Source organism: Perognathus longimembris, chromosome 7 (genome assembly GCF_023159225.1).
Source record: "Perognathus longimembris pacificus isolate PPM17 chromosome 7, ASM2315922v1, whole genome shotgun sequence".
Lineage (NCBI taxonomy): Eukaryota > Metazoa > Chordata > Mammalia > Rodentia > Heteromyidae > Perognathus > Perognathus longimembris.
The window spans coordinates 76,972,098-76,989,720 of record NC_063167.1 but is presented as its reverse complement, the minus strand read 5'-3'; the positions used below and the strand labels follow the sequence as shown (position 1 = coordinate 76,989,720).

Genomic DNA, 17,623 nt, shown 5'->3' with positions numbered 1-17,623 from the left:
AGACCTCAATTGTCTCATAAGCAAAATCAGACAAAATAAGTATAAGAACTGCCACACTATCTCCAGAACTGAGAGTAAAAATAAATAAATAAATTAAGAATAACTGAGTTTTGGAATGGTGTGTTAGAAAGCAGTAAGTAACTTATACAAAGATACCCACTTAGGGCTGGGATATAATATGGCTTAGTGGCAAGAGTGCTTGCCTTGTACACATGAAGCCCTGGGTTCGATTCCCCAGCACCACCTATATAGAAAAGGCCAGAAGTGGCGCTGTGGCTCAAGTGGCAGAGTGCTAGCCTTGAGCAAAAAGAAGCCAGGGACAGTGCTCAGGCCCCAAGTCCAAGGCCCAGGACTGGTAAAACAAAAAACAAAGAGACCCAGTTGTTAAAAGCCATGAGTCAAAGAAACTTAAAAATATTCCTCAATAAATAATACAAACACCCAAGGAAGCTGGGTGCAGGTAGCTCATGTCTGCAGTCCTAGCTTACTCAAGAAGCTGAGGTCTGATCTTCATAATCTAAAGCCAGCCAGGCAGAAGAGTCTGTGAGACTCTCACTTTCATTTAATCAGCCAAAGGCTAGAAATGGAGCTGAGGCTCAAGTGGAAGAACTCCAGCCTTGTGCAAAAAAGTCTGATGGTGCCCAGGCCCTGAGTAATCAAAAAACAACAACAAAAACCACGGGAATCCAATTAAAAAGCAATATTTATGAGAGATTTTACAACCAACAGTACATACATTAGGAAAAGAAAGTTATACAGCTACTGAAAATTTGCAATCCATCATAGAATATTAGGAAAATATTATCTCAAGAAAATACAAATAAGAGAAAATTCAAATATAAGCAAATAATCTTTTTAAAAAAAGACAATAGAGGTAAAGAAATCCATGGCAAAATTGATCCAAACAAAGAAAAGGCAATATAAATAAGATTTAAACATTACTGGTAGATTGGAAGCTGTCCTCACCAAATCCTAACATGCTAACTCCAAAATTTATACAGAAACAATACCAATGCAAGAAGAGTTGATAACTAAAGCACGACAATTCATTTCATTTACAAGGTCTACTGCACTCATAAATAGAGTTCCTGCACAGCATCTATTAAACAGGTTTCTTCATCAGGAACTTCTGGGTAAAGGCAGAGAAGCCACCTGAAAATTATAAGGTGACTCTGGGAACATGGCTAACAGTACCTGTATAACTTGCACACTTACTGAAAAGCTGCTAGAATAATTTTTAAAAACCTGACATTTTTCATCTAGATTTCCTAATTAATATCTTACTACCTTGGCTTTGTTATTTTCTTTCCTTCATCCCTTTTGTTCACACACACACACACACACACAGATTTTTCTAAACCTTCTGAAAGTAATTTCTCCTTGTTTCAGTGTTGATTTTCTTTTTAAAAAAACAACAATAACAGTGATTTCTCATATAACCAAAGTACAATTATCAAAACGAGGAAATTAACATTGACATAATATTATAAACTCATCTAGAGGTCTACCCAAATTTTTACAATGGCCCCAAGTACTTCCTACATTCAACTTACTCCTTTTTACCTTGCTTTCATTCACACCGGTTAATTCATACCAGGTGCACTGTTTTCTGATTTATCTATGTTTCCTTTTGTACAAAATAAGCAAATGTGTCTAAACTTCCTTACAGCTCCTTTTCAGAACAAAGCCTGGCCTTAAGGAAATACTGTACTGACCAGTACCAGAACACAATGTGAGCAACACAGGAACTAAGCAGAGAAATAAACAGCTTGAAGTGCTAACGCAGCAAGCTGTAGGACTGGTAAACTCACCAGGAGAGTAGCAATAGGCTGCTCCAGGGCACAAATTAGAAAAACTCTCTAAAGCCACCAGCACAACAATGTTCATCGCAGCACAATTTGTCATAGCTAGAATCTGGAACCAACCCAGATGCCCCTCAGTAGACGAATGGATCAGGAAAATGTGGTACATATACCCAATGGAATTTTATGCCTCTATCAGAAAGAATGACATTGCCCCATTTGTAAGGAAATGGAAGGACTTGGAAAAAATTATACTAAGTGAAGTGAGCCAGACCCAAAGAAACATGGACTCTATGCTCTCCCTCATAGGGAATAATTAGCACAGGTTTAGGCTAGTCACAGCAGAGGATCACAAGAGCCCAATAGCTATACCCTTATGAACACATAAGATGATACTAAGTGAAATGAACTCCATGTTATGGAAAAGATTGTTATCTCACAGTTGTAACTACTTTCAACATGGCATGTGTAACTTTAGCTTCTACTATTGATGATCTTCTTGTATCACCTTCCTGTGGTTGTACCTACACTATCACTGTATCTTATCTGAGTATATTGGAAACCGTGAATACTGGTATTAGAACTAGGAAACTGAAAGGGAATACCAAAATTGAGAGACACAGGGTTAAAAAAAAGACAAACTACTACAAAAGTAATACTTGCAAAACTGTTTAGTGTAAATTAACTGAACAACTCATGGGGGGGGAGGGAAAGGGGGAAGGGGGAGGGGGAATGAGGGACGAGGTAACAAACAGTACTAAGAAATGTATCCAATGCCTAATGTATGAAACTGTAACCTCTCTGTAATTCAGTTTGATAATAAAAACTTAAAAAAAAAAAAAAGAAAAGAAAACTCTCCTAAATCAAAAGCTGAGAAGAACTAATTTCATGGGGAGGAAGAAAAAATCAAGAAGCAATATTAGAGAATCAAAGTTAAATCGTTTACAAAAGTATTTTTAAAAATAAGGATGAGAACATCTCTATAGAAAATGGATAAAAACATATCAGAAAAAACATTTCTAGGAGATAAAATCTATAACATGCACTCAGACTGAGACACAATGATACTACATAAAACAATTTATAAACCTTCAAAAGTGGCAATGAAAGAATTGAACATTTTAAAGACAAATCATTTTAAAATTAAGTAAGAAACAAGAAGGAATGAGATAGCAAATAAACATACTAGTCAAACTGAACGAAAATATACAAACTATACACAAATAGGAATTTGATACATTTGACTTGAGAAAGTGATAATGTTAATAAACCAAGATGCTTTATTTATAAAAACTTCTCCCAAACTAAGAAAACTAAATCAAGAAAATTGAATACTAAAACTGTAACTCAAAAAGAAAATTCTCAGCCAGGCACTAGTAATACTAGCTACTCAGAAGGCTGAGATCTGATTCAAAGCCAGCATGGGCTGGCACTTATCTCCAATTAACACAGTTTTGGAGCTCAAGTGGTTGAGTGCTAAAATAGCCTAGGGACTGCACAGGCCCAGAGTTCAAGCCCTAGGACTGGCAAGGGAAAAAAACAAAACAAAAAAACCACCTCTCCTGAAATTGTTTTCTTACCAAATTTTACTATTTTCCTTTTGTTGTTCTTATATAGGCTGTGCTAAGAAAACTGAGTAACATACTTAAGATATTCAAAATGAGAAAACATGAGCCAAGGATTTCATTATCTTACAGGTTTTTAAGTACAAAAAAACCTTAAACTGTACATAACATGAAAGCATTTAAGGGGTACCATCCCATGGACCTCTGCATAAAAAGAAAAACTATGGAGCCATGGAGGTTAGGAGAGGTAAAAAGCATTAAAGATACATTTGCTTGTGGAACAAAGGCTAAGTTGAGAGTTAAAAGACAGATTACATACTGTCTACATGCGCTCACAAAGTAAATACAAAAATAATGGAAGAATGAGAAGAGCACGTGTAAAAACAATTAAACTGTCCTGGAAAATCATACTGATGAAAAGCATCTACATTACCACTTCAGCACTGGGTGTGTCAAGTGATACTACTGCAGATAGCAGGATAGCTAACTTGCAAAAGCAAAAACTGCTGACAACAGACATGACAGTGGGAGATTACAAAAGAATGGGCACTAAATCTCTGGCACCTCAACAGAAAAAAGATCAACCAATGAGAAATTCATCTTTCCTTTCTCTACCATATTTCTTTTCTATAAAAGCCTTCCTATCATCTTTACTTATGTTTACATCTTCCCTGAATTCTCTTACCAGATAAAAGCATAAAGGTCAACTTGGCTGCCCTAAATTTCTAGTAACATATTCAGTGCACAGGTTGGGAAATTGGAAGCTAAGTTATGCTTCTGTGACTTGGATTCACTGAAAGATAACAATATTGATAATCTAGGTATAAATCATCAGTGGTGGCTAACATCACAAAATCAGACCAGCAGACACTATATACTTCTTGATAGATAATATTCATATGTACCAACACCTAAGAATAATTCTTTTTCAAAACAACCCCAAAGAAAAGTTAAATCAAATCAAGGTTTTAGATTCAACTATCAATTTACAGGAAACACAAAGGATGAAAAGAAAATTATGCAATCAGCATAATCCAGAATCCCTATAGATCAAAATACCTAACTACTTCCACAAATAAACTGTAAGAAAGAAAAAGGAGAGAGGGATGGCAGCTAAATTATATTACTCGGGAATACTCCAGAAGGAAATGCAAAGATGCATCTGACCATCTACCACCTGGAAATCCAGGATCTAACCTTCATAGTAGGCAGCCAATTCTTAACAGCAGTATCTCTGGGTTCCTTTGAGTATTTTATTTCTATCTACAGATCTCAAGCCAACCTACTTCCTTCAGCTCCAGTTCTAAGAATGAAGAGAGTATCTGGTTCTTTTCCTTAATTTCTTTTTTTTATTTCTTTCCCCTAAGTTCAAGATATACTGAAGAATATATCTGGAAGAATATATATTGAAGATTGAATTTAGGGTTAGAAGTTTAAGTATGATGCAAGCTAATATGCAGTATTATCACAAACAAGATAGAAGATAAACATAATACAAAGGAAACACCATAACATGCTACTACTGTCAATCAAAAGATTTATCCATTCTAAGTTGCATCCTAATCACAGGGAAGTTAAGATGTGAAAAAGGATGTTAAAATGTGAAAAAAAAACAGATCTTAGAATTAATTGTTAGTAACAGTCACTAATGATTGATTTTTCCTTTCCTTTTTTAATATTCAATTTTTTATATCATGTTAAATTTTTTATCATACATGAATGTTAATGTTTAAAACAATATAGCAAAAGAGTAATTTCTAGGTCTAATTCCCAGGTCTGGTATTATTCACTAAATTATAATAAAGATATCAATCACTGCCTTTTTCTTTAAGAGACACTATGTCTCGTGTTGCTTATTTCAGGTTTAAGTTGTACAGATGTGTTTAAAGTAGGAACATACAATTAGCACATGTTAACTAAGCTATTATTTATCTAGAGATGCTGCCTTATTCCACACATTTATTTTCAATGCCAATATATTTAGAGTAGTAAGTCAAAATGTTCTGCACTGATGAATCAAACAGTACACTTCTGTTTGTATTATAGTGTCAGCACAATGGTGATATTACCACACCTACTTACAGACATCAAACTAGCTCTGGCTTTAATGAACCATATTTTCAATGTATTAAATTGCATGTATTCCTGTCTGCTAACAGAAAAAGGATACAACATGTGAACTTTAAAAAACCTTTTTGTGGGTGGTTTTTATTTATTTATTTTTGTTACTATAAAGATGATGTACAGAAGGGTTACACTTACATAAGTTAAGTGAAGAATATATTTCTTTTTGGACATGGTCACCCCTTCCCTCGCTGCTGTGTGTCAGTTTTCGAAGCCCTGTGGCAGCCTGGTCCAGGTCATCTGTGTTTTTCTGCCAGGGCTTGGATCTTCCCATTTGAAGGCAATGGTGGCTGATTGGCTGGAGCCATGCAGATGCAGAAGAAAGCATCTTTCAGGTCTACACCGGTAAACTAGGTTGCTTGTGGAGGCAGGAGGATCAGGAGAGTATAGAGATGGGAACCACTGGGTACAACACGACAGTAGCACTGCTGATTGCTTACAGGTCTTACACATATTGGTGGTCATTTCCTCCTGCTTTCCTGACTGGCAGGAGTGGAGTTCTGTGGCAATTGGCATTCAACCACTGTACCTGTATCTTTGAGCCTCTGAAGATGAACTCCTAGTCATGCCTCCTGGGATACCAGGTATTGCCCCAGCTTGATAGGGTAGGTACCAGGTTTGAGATCTACCACTGTAGGGGCATGGTTGTAGGCCAGGCCCGGGGCCCCCTTTTCAGCCTAGACTTCTGGAAAAATCTTCCAATAGGCAGGTGGGCTTGTCGGGCTCTCTTCCTTTTGGTTACAGTTTAGGATGGGGAGAGGGATACAGGAGCAGAGCAGGATCACACTCTGAGGTCACCTTCTTTCAAGAATCTTCAGAATTCATGTTATGTTCAGATTAACCTTTAAGCAGTTTTACAAGCAGGTAGTTACGGTAACAGTAGTGGTGGTTTATAACAATGGCAGTTGCCCAGCAGTTATCCCTCCCATTAGAGAGGCCTATCTCATTTCAGGTTTCCGTGCCTAATATCAGCCAAGCTCCTTGACAAGTTCTCGGTGGAATGATTTGAGCCAGGCTTTCCCAGGGGCTAGGATGCTTACACAGGATGTGATCTGAGGCAGTGACACTTTTCTCCTGTAGGTTCCCCGGAAGGAGTGCCTACTCCCTTTAAGGTCATATTTTGTAAGTCATATACCTTTTGCTCGTTTATTTTTTTATTAATTAAATTTTGTTCACAAGGTGTTGTGCAAAAGGCGTACAGTTGCATAATAGGGCAGTGAGTAGGCCCAACAGGAAGAGCAGCTCAATAAAGACAAGAAAGAAAGGAGAGGAAACACAGCCTAACAGGAAAAAACTACCTTTTATAGCATTTTTATTTTGTTTTGTTTTTGTGCCAGTTACCTGAGCTTGAACTTAGGGCCTGGTCCCTTAGCTTTTTTGCTCAAAACTGGCACTCTACCACTTCAGTCATGCTCCATTTCTAGCTTTTAGTTGGTTAACTGGATAGAAGAATCCCATGGACTTTTCTAGTTTTGAACCACAATCCTCAGATCTCAGCCTCCTAAATAGGCATAAGCCACCTGCACCCAACTATAATTGTTCTTAAGCTAGGGCTTGATGCCTAATTTTTTGTAGAAATATTACAAAGCCCATTTTAAACAACTTGTACTCTTCCATAACAATATTTCTAAAAGAAATAATACAAAAACCAGCTGTATTCCTAGCTACTCAGGAGGCTGAAATCTGAGTCTCGCAGTTCAAAACCAGCCGGGGCAGGAAAGACTGTGAAACTCTGATGTCCAATTAACCACCAGAAAACCAGACGTGGCACTGAGGCTCAAAGTGTTAGAGTACTAGCCTTGAGCTAAAGAGCTCAGAGTTCAAACCCCATGACAACCCCCCCAAAAAAAACTAAACAAAGAAGTAATACAAAATACTATTTCAAGTAAAGTTTATTGATATACATGATTCTAAGAAAATGTAAAAGACCCTTTTCAAATACTGAATACTGAGTTTATCCTGTATTTTAACAGACTAAATGGTGATGCTAGTCATCAGGTCATGGGTAATTTAATTACAATTTATTTATGCAAATGGACCAGATGGTATAGTTACTTAGAATAGGGCAAATTCTTGGAGCAAGCTTGAGTTCACCAAAAAGTACTATCAGACTAAGTTCATTCTTGTCTCTGAAGGGACTGTGAACAAACTCTAAAACTTAGTAAGCTATAAAGCATTTAATCTTAGACCCATAACAGTTTTCTATCTTTTCTTTGTAAGAGACCAATGTCACATATAGCCCTTGGGCCTCATTTTCACGTCTCTATAAGCAGAACAAAGGCTCTTCCCCACTGGCTCCAGCAGAAACATTCCAAAAGAAGGTGATGTCCAGTATGGATCAGTTATGGATGATGCCAGAAGGCACTGGCAAGTTTAAAGTGAAAACCAATACAATAACACCCAAACATGTCAACTAACAAAAAAGTTGCGGTGGTGTAAATAAATGTTCAACACTTAGTCTTACCCAGTAACTTTTTAATTGATTGGGAAAATATACAAAAAATACTAATTATATATACAAGATCTAAAAAGTTTCAGATGCAGGAAGTGACATGCCAAAACAAAATGGGCAGTCATAAGTACTAGCTCCACAAGCACCCAGGGTTAAAAACCAAAAACTAAAAAATGACATGTGCCGAGGAGGGGAAAATATTATGGAAGGATATTTCTGTTGTGAAAATTAATGTAACTTCATGCTACCTTAATAAAAATTCACGCTCCACAAACAGCTCAGTCTGTTCTATTGGGAGTTAATCGGTCCTCATTTTGGATACTAAATTGAGTTTAGCACCACCTTTTCAACAGGCAGAAGAATAGAGTAGAACACTCAGAAAGGAGCACTGAAAAAAAACACAGAAGCACACATAGGCACATTTGAGAGAATTATTAGGAAGATTCAATCATTTTTGAGAAATTAATGGAATGCTTTGGGGGTTCTTTGGTTTTCTTTTAACAAGCACAGATATGGTTCAGACATCTTCCTGTTTCATCCTCACACTGCTGCTTAATTGAATACTATTTCCTCTGTTCTATTGAGGTTCAGAAGTTGATAGAATTGAACCAGGCCACAGATCTAGCAAATGGCTAACAAAAAACTAAGCCCAGATTTGATGTAGAAGTTCATGCTATTCACTACAGCATGCTACCTTCATAATGAAGATCAAGCTGGTCTTGTTTTTGTGTATATAGGGAAGGAAAGGATGTCAGAGTACAAAAGCAATACCTGTATATCCATGTTTATTGTGGTACTATTCACAGTGCTAAGACGTGGAATAAGTGTAAGTATTCATCATTAGATAAATGTACATAAAAAGGGTGTAAGATCACGAGCCTGTCATTTGGAAGAAAAAAAAATCGATGGAACTATAGAACAACATGGTAAGCTAAATAATCCAGTTACAGAAAGACAAGTGTTGTAAGTTCCAGGTCACATGTGAACAAAACAAAGTAAGGATAACTTGAAAGTACAAGAGGGATAATTAGGGACTGGGAGAAGTATTGGGTGTTGGAGATACTAGGAAGAAGAATGGACATGATCAATGCACAACACATGTACATAGTAAAACATCTCAGTGATTCCTGTTACTCTGTACAATTAATGTTTAATAATTGTAATTAACACATTAGTTAAAAAACTAAAGTAATGTATCCAATGCCTAATGTATGAAACTGTAACCTCTCTGTACATCAGTTTGATGATAAAAATTTGAAGAAAAAAAAAAACTAATCAAGCTACTGCATAAAAAAGTTCATTCTTGCTGGGTGCAATGGCTCAAGCCTGTAATCCCAGCTAAAACTACAGTTTGAGGCCAACTCAGGCCAACCATCTTAGCCAATAACTGAGTATAGTGGCTCATGCTTGTCATCCTCAGCAAGCCCAAGATGGCATGGACATAAAGCAAGATTCTACCTTGCAAATATTTGATGCAAAAAGGGACTGGAGGTTTGGCTCAAATGGTAGAGTACCTGCCTAGCAAGTGTAAGGATCATCAAAAAAATATATAATAATAAGGTCATTCTTGCAAATATGTAAAATACATGCAAATTAATATCTGAACACAATTTCTACATAATTAGCACTTATTCACAGTGTTACAAATAGTCAATTAAAAGAAATAGTCAACTTGTGAGCCCCAGAATGCTCACAGCCTTTCCAAAAACATTAAGTAAGTTCATAAGTTTCCATTCATTAATCCTATATCTGGAACTTATTCCATGGCAATTAAATAGCAGAAATGGAAAAGTTCACTCACAAGAATATATACAAAAAGTTTCAGAGACAATTTTACCTCTGTTTATCACAATATCTTACCCAATAATGAAGGTATAAATTGTGATAAAAGCTATTCAAAGGATATTTGTATGAAAGTATATTTAAAAACCATTCAGAAACTGAGATCTGAGGAACACAGTTCAAAGCCAGCCTGGGCAGGAAAGTCTGTGAGACTCTTTTCTCCAATTAACCACCAGAAAACTGGAGTGGCGCTCGCTGTGTTTCAAGTGGTAGAGCACTAGCCTTGAGAAGAAGGAGCTCACGGACCACGCCCAGGGCTAGGGTTTAAGCCCTACAACTGATCAAAAAAAAAAAAAAAGAAAGAAAGAAAGAAAAGAAATACAAGCATTTCTGCTTTAAATGAAAATAGTGGAACACAGTTATAACTACATAAAACTATGCGTAAATAAGGAATAAGCAGAAAATAAAACAACATGTTTATTATGGTTATAGTATTAAGATTTCCATTCTGTTAATTGTCAAACGTAGGTTAAAGGTTCTGAGCACAATGATGTACATCTGCAATCTCAACACTGGGGAGGCAGAACTCAATCATGATTTCAAGGCCAACCTAAACTATGTTGGGAGTTCAAGGGCAGCTTGAGTTATGCAGCCTGACCCTGTGTGAAAAAAAAGGAAAGAAAAAAAAAAAAGTGACCCAGGGTCTGGGATGTTGGAATGTAGCTCAGTACTAAAGTGCTTACCTAGTGTTAGGCTCTAGGTATGATTCCCTAGCCCCACAATTTTTTAAAATAGATAAATAAAGTATATAGGTTAAGCTGGGCACCAGTGACTAGCACCTGTAATCCTAGCTACTCAAGAGATCTGAGGATCGCAGTTCAAAGCAAACTCTGGGTAGGAAAATCCCCATGACATTCTTTATCTTCAATTAACCACTCAAAAAACGCAAGTGTAGCTGTGGCTCAAAGTGGTAGAGTGATAGCCTCTAGAAGAAAAGCTCACAGACAGCACTCAGGCCCCAAGTTCAAGCCCTATGATCAACAACAACAAAAACTATATATGTATGTATGTATATATCCTATATATAGATGTAATGGATATTATAATATTATATCCTATTATATATAATAACATATAATAATATAACCTATAATATATCCTGGCATATATAATACACATTATGTCCTGTGTGTTATAAAATGATAACATTATTAACTTTCTGAGAACTGCAAGTAGGAAACATAAAGGATTCAGTTCCTAAAGAGCTAGTAAGAAAATACTTACATTTGTAGCAAGAAAAAAAAGTGTCAATACAACAGAAACACAGTCCTAAAAAATAAGCATCTCAGAGGTAGAGTGAGTCATTTCACAATTATTTTCTGAGTTTCTACTTCCTATATGCCAGCCAGAGTTCTAACCACTACGGCCAACCAACAAACACAAATGCCTTCCCTCGTAGAGCTGTGACCCTAGCAGGGCAGACCCACAGTAAGCAAGCACAAAGAAAATTAAGTAAGATAAATACCACATCTGAAAATGGTAAGTGCCAAAGAAATAAGCAAAGTCATCAGGAAAGTAGGCAGAACATATGTAGAGAAAATATTATTTTAAACTGAGTAACAATAGGTTTCACTGGAGTCAGATAAAAGACTGAAAGAAGGGAGAAGTCAGCAGTGGGGCATCTAGAGACATAACTACAGGCAAGGGGGACACCAAGTGCACAGGCCTGAAACCGAATGCCTGCCCAAAGATGCTAAACTGAGAACCATAATTCACTAAACAGCCTGCACCATGAGCAGCAGATCAGACAGTTACACAGTGCTCAGAACAGTACTGGGGCCTAAGCTCGGTTCAGTGCACAACTAGTTTTGACAGAAGCCTTTAATTCTTTTTTTTTTTAACCTATGGTTACTTAAAGCATCTCCTTTTAAATCATCTACTCATGGTTCATAGTTAGGGTCTCCTGAAGTTCTAGCTCCTCACATGACTCATGCTTGCAAATTGCAAAGTACTCTGTGGACCTGTAACATCATGCAAAGTGAAACCAACCCTTACAACTTGATTTGAAATGATCCCACATCTAAGGGGCTGAAAGAAGAAGGGTTAGTGGGAAGGGAGTGCAGAGAGTATCAGGAGAAGGTATAAGGACATACATATGGTTTTAAAAAAAATGTCTTGACTACAGCACTGAGACTCAGGGAAAAAGAAAAATATAACCAAAGTTTTCCCAACATTGAGAATGCCCAAAGAATTTCTCAAGTAAAAAAAATGTAGGATGTTCATCAAACTAGGATAGATTCCTTGCCACTATCCTCAGGTTTAACAGAACTTATCTATAATCTGTGGATCATGCTTCAGAGAAATCAAGGAAGATTCCAAAGTGATAGGCTCAAGAGACAAGGTGAAAGTGGGATGGAAAATAGAGCAGAAGCAAAGAAGGTATAACTAGAGAAACACAAGTTCCTTGAAACTCCTCAGGAATGTGGGAGGAAGGAACTCTGTCCTTGCATTTACAGACTGAGGCTTAAAAAATGATAAAGGGTAAAGGCATGCTCAATCACACCAAGCTGGATTATACCCTGGTGAAACAAAAGGTTCTAGAGGTATAAGAGTATGATCATCATATAAATCACCTAGAGTAGTTAACTCCTCTTTGGTAAGTGCCTTGCCCTGGCCCCTGAAGTAAAGGAGGAGCTGGAGAGTAAAAAGATAACAAGAGAAAATTCCCAGGTATGGTTGGCAGGCTGAAAATAGCCTGTTAAAGTAACAGGACAGAAACTGGCCTATTTGGAACAGAGGACACACTGGCAGGCAGGAGCACATAAGCTTAGCCAGGTAAGATGAGAGCACATGGAGCAAGGCTCTGAAATCAAGGATGAGAAATCTGAACTTTATTTCACAAGCATTGCTAGCAAGGGAAAGAAATGGCTTTGTTTTGCTCTGTTCTGGTTGGTTGGTTTGTTGGGTGAAGATAATAAAATGCTGTGACAATGTATACTGATCCCTTCCCCTGTCATCCAAAACTGATCCACTGATAATCCATTACTCCTGTCATGTTATAGACTCTCAGGTACAACCACCACTTCTATGGCCTGCATTCATTTTTGTACAATCTCTAGTGCCTGATCAGTTACCTTCAGACGTCTTCAGCTATCCTATCTACAACACATACTGTCTTTCTTGTGACATCCAAACTAGGGGTTTAAGATGACTTAGGGACTGGGGGTGTAGCTCAATAGTAGAATGTGCTAGTATGTGCAAGGCCTGGACCTATTCTTTAATATCACAAAAATACTCACATACATTCATACATATGGCCAGGCATGATGGTACATTCCTGTAACTGGTGTGAAAGCAGGAAGGTTTGAAGTTGAAGCCCAGTTAACAATATCCTATCTCACAAACACAAAATAAAAACAAAAGGGCTGGGGTCAAAACTCAAGCATTTACTTAGCAAGTATGAGGCCCTGGGTTCACATCAAAAACAAAAACATCTTTATTTTATTAAGTAAAGGTAAACTAAGTGCCACTGGTTCATGCTGTACTCAAGAGGCCACAAGGTAACCTCACATGGCCACATTAGCACAGAAGGCAAGCAAGGACCAAATCATGAACACAGAAGATTGTGTTGTACTTCTGTGGCTGGGTATTTTAAGGAATTTTAAAGAATATTTAATACATATGCTACTTACAAAGATTTTGTGGGGAGGGGGCATGGAAGACAGATTAAAAGGATATCACAAAGTGTCTGCCGACTATAAATACAACAAAAACCCAAAAAATACTGCTAAACATGCAACTTCTCTCACATTTCTCATAAAGCTTTCTCTAACTCTTCCTAAAGTTATTTTTCTGGTCTTTCTGAGAACTCCTAGGGCATGTCTGCCTGTACTTTTCCATTCTAAAATTTAGTGCTTAAGCTTTTTCTCCCTAACATGAACATAAGCTCCTTGCGGAAAGATACCTTATCTTTCAAATGTATGTTTCTCCTACAGAATGGAGCAAAGTAATACAACATTCTCAGACACTTGTTTTACTTTACACAGAAAAAAAATGGTGATTATCTTTATGTGCAAGGATTCCATTTTTCCTCATGTATAACTGACAAAATAAAATGTATAATGAGGCAAAACTTGCGTGGAAAAAAAAAGCACTGTAGATGTGGTAAACTTATGGTTTCAAAGGAACTTTCTTGAGCGATGAACATCTTCTGATTTGTGAGAGGATGGTATACTAAACAAGTATAACCATTTGTTTAAAAAAAATGTGTAATGAAGATTTGCACATTTCAATGTATATGAATTTGACCTAAAATCTCCTACAATGAAAGGCTAAGGAGCAAGTAGACATAGATGAAAAAGTACCAGAAAGTTCTTCACATTTCTTAGGTAAAGTGAATAGATTATTCTATTTACCTTGCGTTTTGTATAAACTTTCCAATCAAACTGTGGGGGGAGGGGAGATGTGTGTGTGTCATTTTATATGGGTGAAAAAAAGCACATTAATATTGAAACAACCAGAACATTAAATTACTTGTTCTCCTAGTTTGGAACCATGCTACATTGTAACTCTTGAAATGGTTTTACTAGTTCCATTACCAAGACAATTTCATGACAATACATAAAGACAAATCTTTTTTTGATAAAAGGGAGAAAAACCAGCCCCTCAACTACCTGTTTCTTAATTAAGCATCAGAAATTAATTAGTCCTGTTACCAAAGATATCCAAAGACCTGTAAGATACAAGTTTACAATTTTCTAATCTTGAACCCATCAAGCCAAAGGTAATGACTGACACATAAGTAAATAATTCTGAAAGTATATAACATCTAAAAAGGATTCAGTATCATTAATGGTTTCAAAGTAGTCTATTTTGGCTGGGGATATGGCCTAGTGGCAAGAGTGCTTGCCTCCTATACATGAGGCCCTGGGTTCAATTCCCCAGCACCACATATTCAGAAAATGGCCAGAAGTGGCGCTGTGGCTCAAGTGGCAGAGTGCTACATGAGGCCCTGGGTTCAATTCCCCAGCACCACATATTCAGAAAATGGCCAGAAGTGGCGCTGTGGCTCAAGTGGCAGAGTGCTAGCCTTGAGCAAAAAGAAGCCAGGGACAGTGCTCAGGCCCTGAGTCCAAGCCACAGAACTGGCAAAAAAACGTCTATTTTATCTCAGTAAATTAAACCTCACACTTTCTTGCTCATATTTTTCATCCTCCCTCCCCTGCCTTTGTGGAGCTTTAACTCAGGGCCTGAGCACTGTTCCTAAGTTTCTTTGTGCTCAAGGCTTGAGCCACACTGCCACATCCAGTTTTTTAAGAGTCTCAAGGGGTCTCTTCTGACCGGGCTGGCTTTGAACTGTGATCCTCAGATCTCAGCCTCCTGAGTAGCTAGGATTACAGGCATGAGCCACCAGTGTTGGCTACAATCTTCATTCTTAACACAAAATATTTAATGTGTGAAACAGTACTTGGCAACTCATCCCAACATAGGTGACTAGCAAGAGTAAATTCTGTAAGCTGTCTGTTGCATAAGCGGATCCTGAAAAAGTTCACAAAGTTTCTCAAAGAAGAGTAGTGGGATGTGTGTGTGTGTAAGAATTTTACAATCGAATGAACAGCCACGATTTGGTAAGACAAATTCTATTATGCTATTTTACTGCTATTGCTATTTATCATTAGATCATGTTTAAAATTCCCTCATTCAATAATCTGTGACCTTACAAATCAGTGGTGTGGCTGTTCTGAATGATGAGACAAGGATTTAAGAGTTTGGGTTGGAGAGGCTGATAGTTGTTTCTTGATCTGGGTGCTGAATATACAGGTGTATTCTACTCCTGAAAAATCCTTCAAGCTTTACATTTTTGATATGTGTACTTTTCTACGCATATAGTACCCCAGTAAACAAAGAGCTATTAACTGTCTTCGAGTGCCTCCATCCCTCTTGTATATATTAAAACAAATATTTAGGAACTGAAATCTTTCTTTGCAAAGAAAGGGGGGGAGGGTGAGGGGGAGGGGGGAGGAGGAGGAGGAGGAGGAGGAGGAACGAACCACTGCTTCAGTAAGGCAAAGAAAGATCCCGTGGAAATTATGCTGGGAGCCACCTGTCAGTGTTTTAGTCCGAATTCTACTACTAACCAGACGTTCCAGACAAACCAAAACCAGGAAATCCCTGTACCTGCTCAGAGGAATGGATAAAGAAAAACCCGGCTGCTAAACTCTAGTAGGAAATGCACACGCCCTGCTAAGAACACTGGGAAGATAACCTTTCCCATACACTTACTTGACTTGCCTAGGAAATAAAAAGGTTGTCCGCAATCTCACAACCATAATAATCCTCTTTCTTCCTCTAATCTGAATACTTCCCAAAAGTTAAATCTGAAACTTCTGGGGGCGGAAATGGAAGTCCTTCTCGGCGTATACAGTGGAGTGTAATTAAAATGGATATCGATCCTCACCTAAAACACCCTTTCACTTTTCACCTACAACGCCAGGGGAGGGAACTTTGTCCTCCGAACAGTGCGGTGCCACTTTGGCTTTTCCAGATGCAATGTCAGGGCGTTCCCTGCCCGATTCCAAGAGGGCACCCCTGTAGAAGGAAACCGTGCCCGGGGACTTCCACCGCAAAGGGCGCCGGGGCGACTCCCCCTCGCGGTCCAGCCTGACGAGCCCCACCTCTATCGCGAATCCCCACACATCCACATCTCCGGAACAAGCTCTCCGGGCCCGCGTGGGACGGGCGCGGGCAGGACCAGCCCACACCTGGAAAGTTGAGGCAGAAGGGAGCGGTTTCGGGGCGGCGGTGGGTGGGGCGCCGCGTCCCCTCCTCCCGCCCCGACCACGGGCTCCCACGGCCGGGGCTCGGGGGACAATTCGACCTCCCGGGGCCCGGGCCTGGCCGGCAGGGGCCGGATAGGCCGGGGAGTCAGAGGCCGGCGCGGCGGGGACGCCCGGACTCCCTGACATTGGCGCCTGGCAGCCGCCGCCGCGGACACCGAGCTCCCGGCTCCCGGCTCCCGGCGCCGGCGGGGAGGAGTCGCGCGCCGGGGCCCGCGGAGAAGGCAGAGGCGGCGCGGCCAGGAGCCTTACCCGTGCAGGCCGAGGGCGCGGCGCCGCTTGTGGAGCAGACAGAGCACCAGCAGCGCGGCCCCCGCCAGCGAGGAGTTCCGTGCCGTCAAGTACTTGCTGAAGGCCGCCATGGCACCACCAGTGCGAGCGAGCTGGCGACGGGGGAGCAGGCTGCGACTACTTTAGTGCAGGAAGCAAGCGCGAGGGAGACTGGGAGGAGAGGACCGCGCGGGGTGGGCGGGCCGGGGTTGCAAGCTCCGCCCCCTTGCGCGCGTCGCCGCGAAGAGCCCCCCACAGACGGGGCCCGGCACGGGAGCGCGCGCGGGCGCCGGGAGTCTGAGGCTCCCCAGCAGCACGCACCACGCACGCGCGGACCTCGGCCGCGGGGTCTCCGGGGGTGTGCCTAGTACCAGGCAGGTGCTGCGGCGCTCTCTCCTCCGCGCGGAGGCTGGTGGTGGCCACAGCGTCAACTCCATCCGGGCTGTGCACACACGCCCTGGTTCTCCTAAGAACTGGAAGAGCGGGCCTAGCCTGCACGCGGGACTCCGGCCCGCGGCTGCCGCCTCGCGCTGACGGGTCCCCACTACCTTCTTAAAGGAGCCACGGGGGCGCAGAGGCCCCATCCTCGAAGCCAGCATTCGTTCCCCGGGCCGCCTGGAGACGATTGCACAGCAATTGCTTTTTAATACGTCAAGTTTTTGTTATTGTTTTTGTGCCGGCCCTGGAGCTTGAGTGTGTTGTCCTTGAGCTTTGTCCTTCAAGCTTGGTGCCCTACCACTTGAGCCACAGCTCCTCTTCCGGGTGTGTGTGTGTGTGTGTGTGTGTGTGTGT

The 17,623-nt window shown here is 40.1% G+C and overlaps 1 protein-coding gene across 2 annotated transcripts in view; it reads right to left on the bottom strand.

The window, feature by feature from the left end:
• The window catches only part of Abcd3 (ATP binding cassette subfamily D member 3), a 60,811-nt gene extending 43,720 nt beyond the window's left edge, over window positions 1-17,091 (bottom strand). The window contains exon 1 of one of the 2 annotated variants that reach the window (XM_048351999.1): window positions 16,814-17,091. In XM_048351999.1, the coding sequence (XP_048207956.1) occupies window positions 16,814-16,923 (110 nt within the window). In that variant the 5' untranslated portion in view covers window positions 16,924-17,091. Of the gene's footprint in view, window positions 1-16,182; window positions 16,543-16,813 lie in introns of those variants that run through there. The other variant, XM_048352000.1, reaches the window with a different exon arrangement.
• Between the last annotated feature and the right edge of the window lie 532 nt (window positions 17,092-17,623).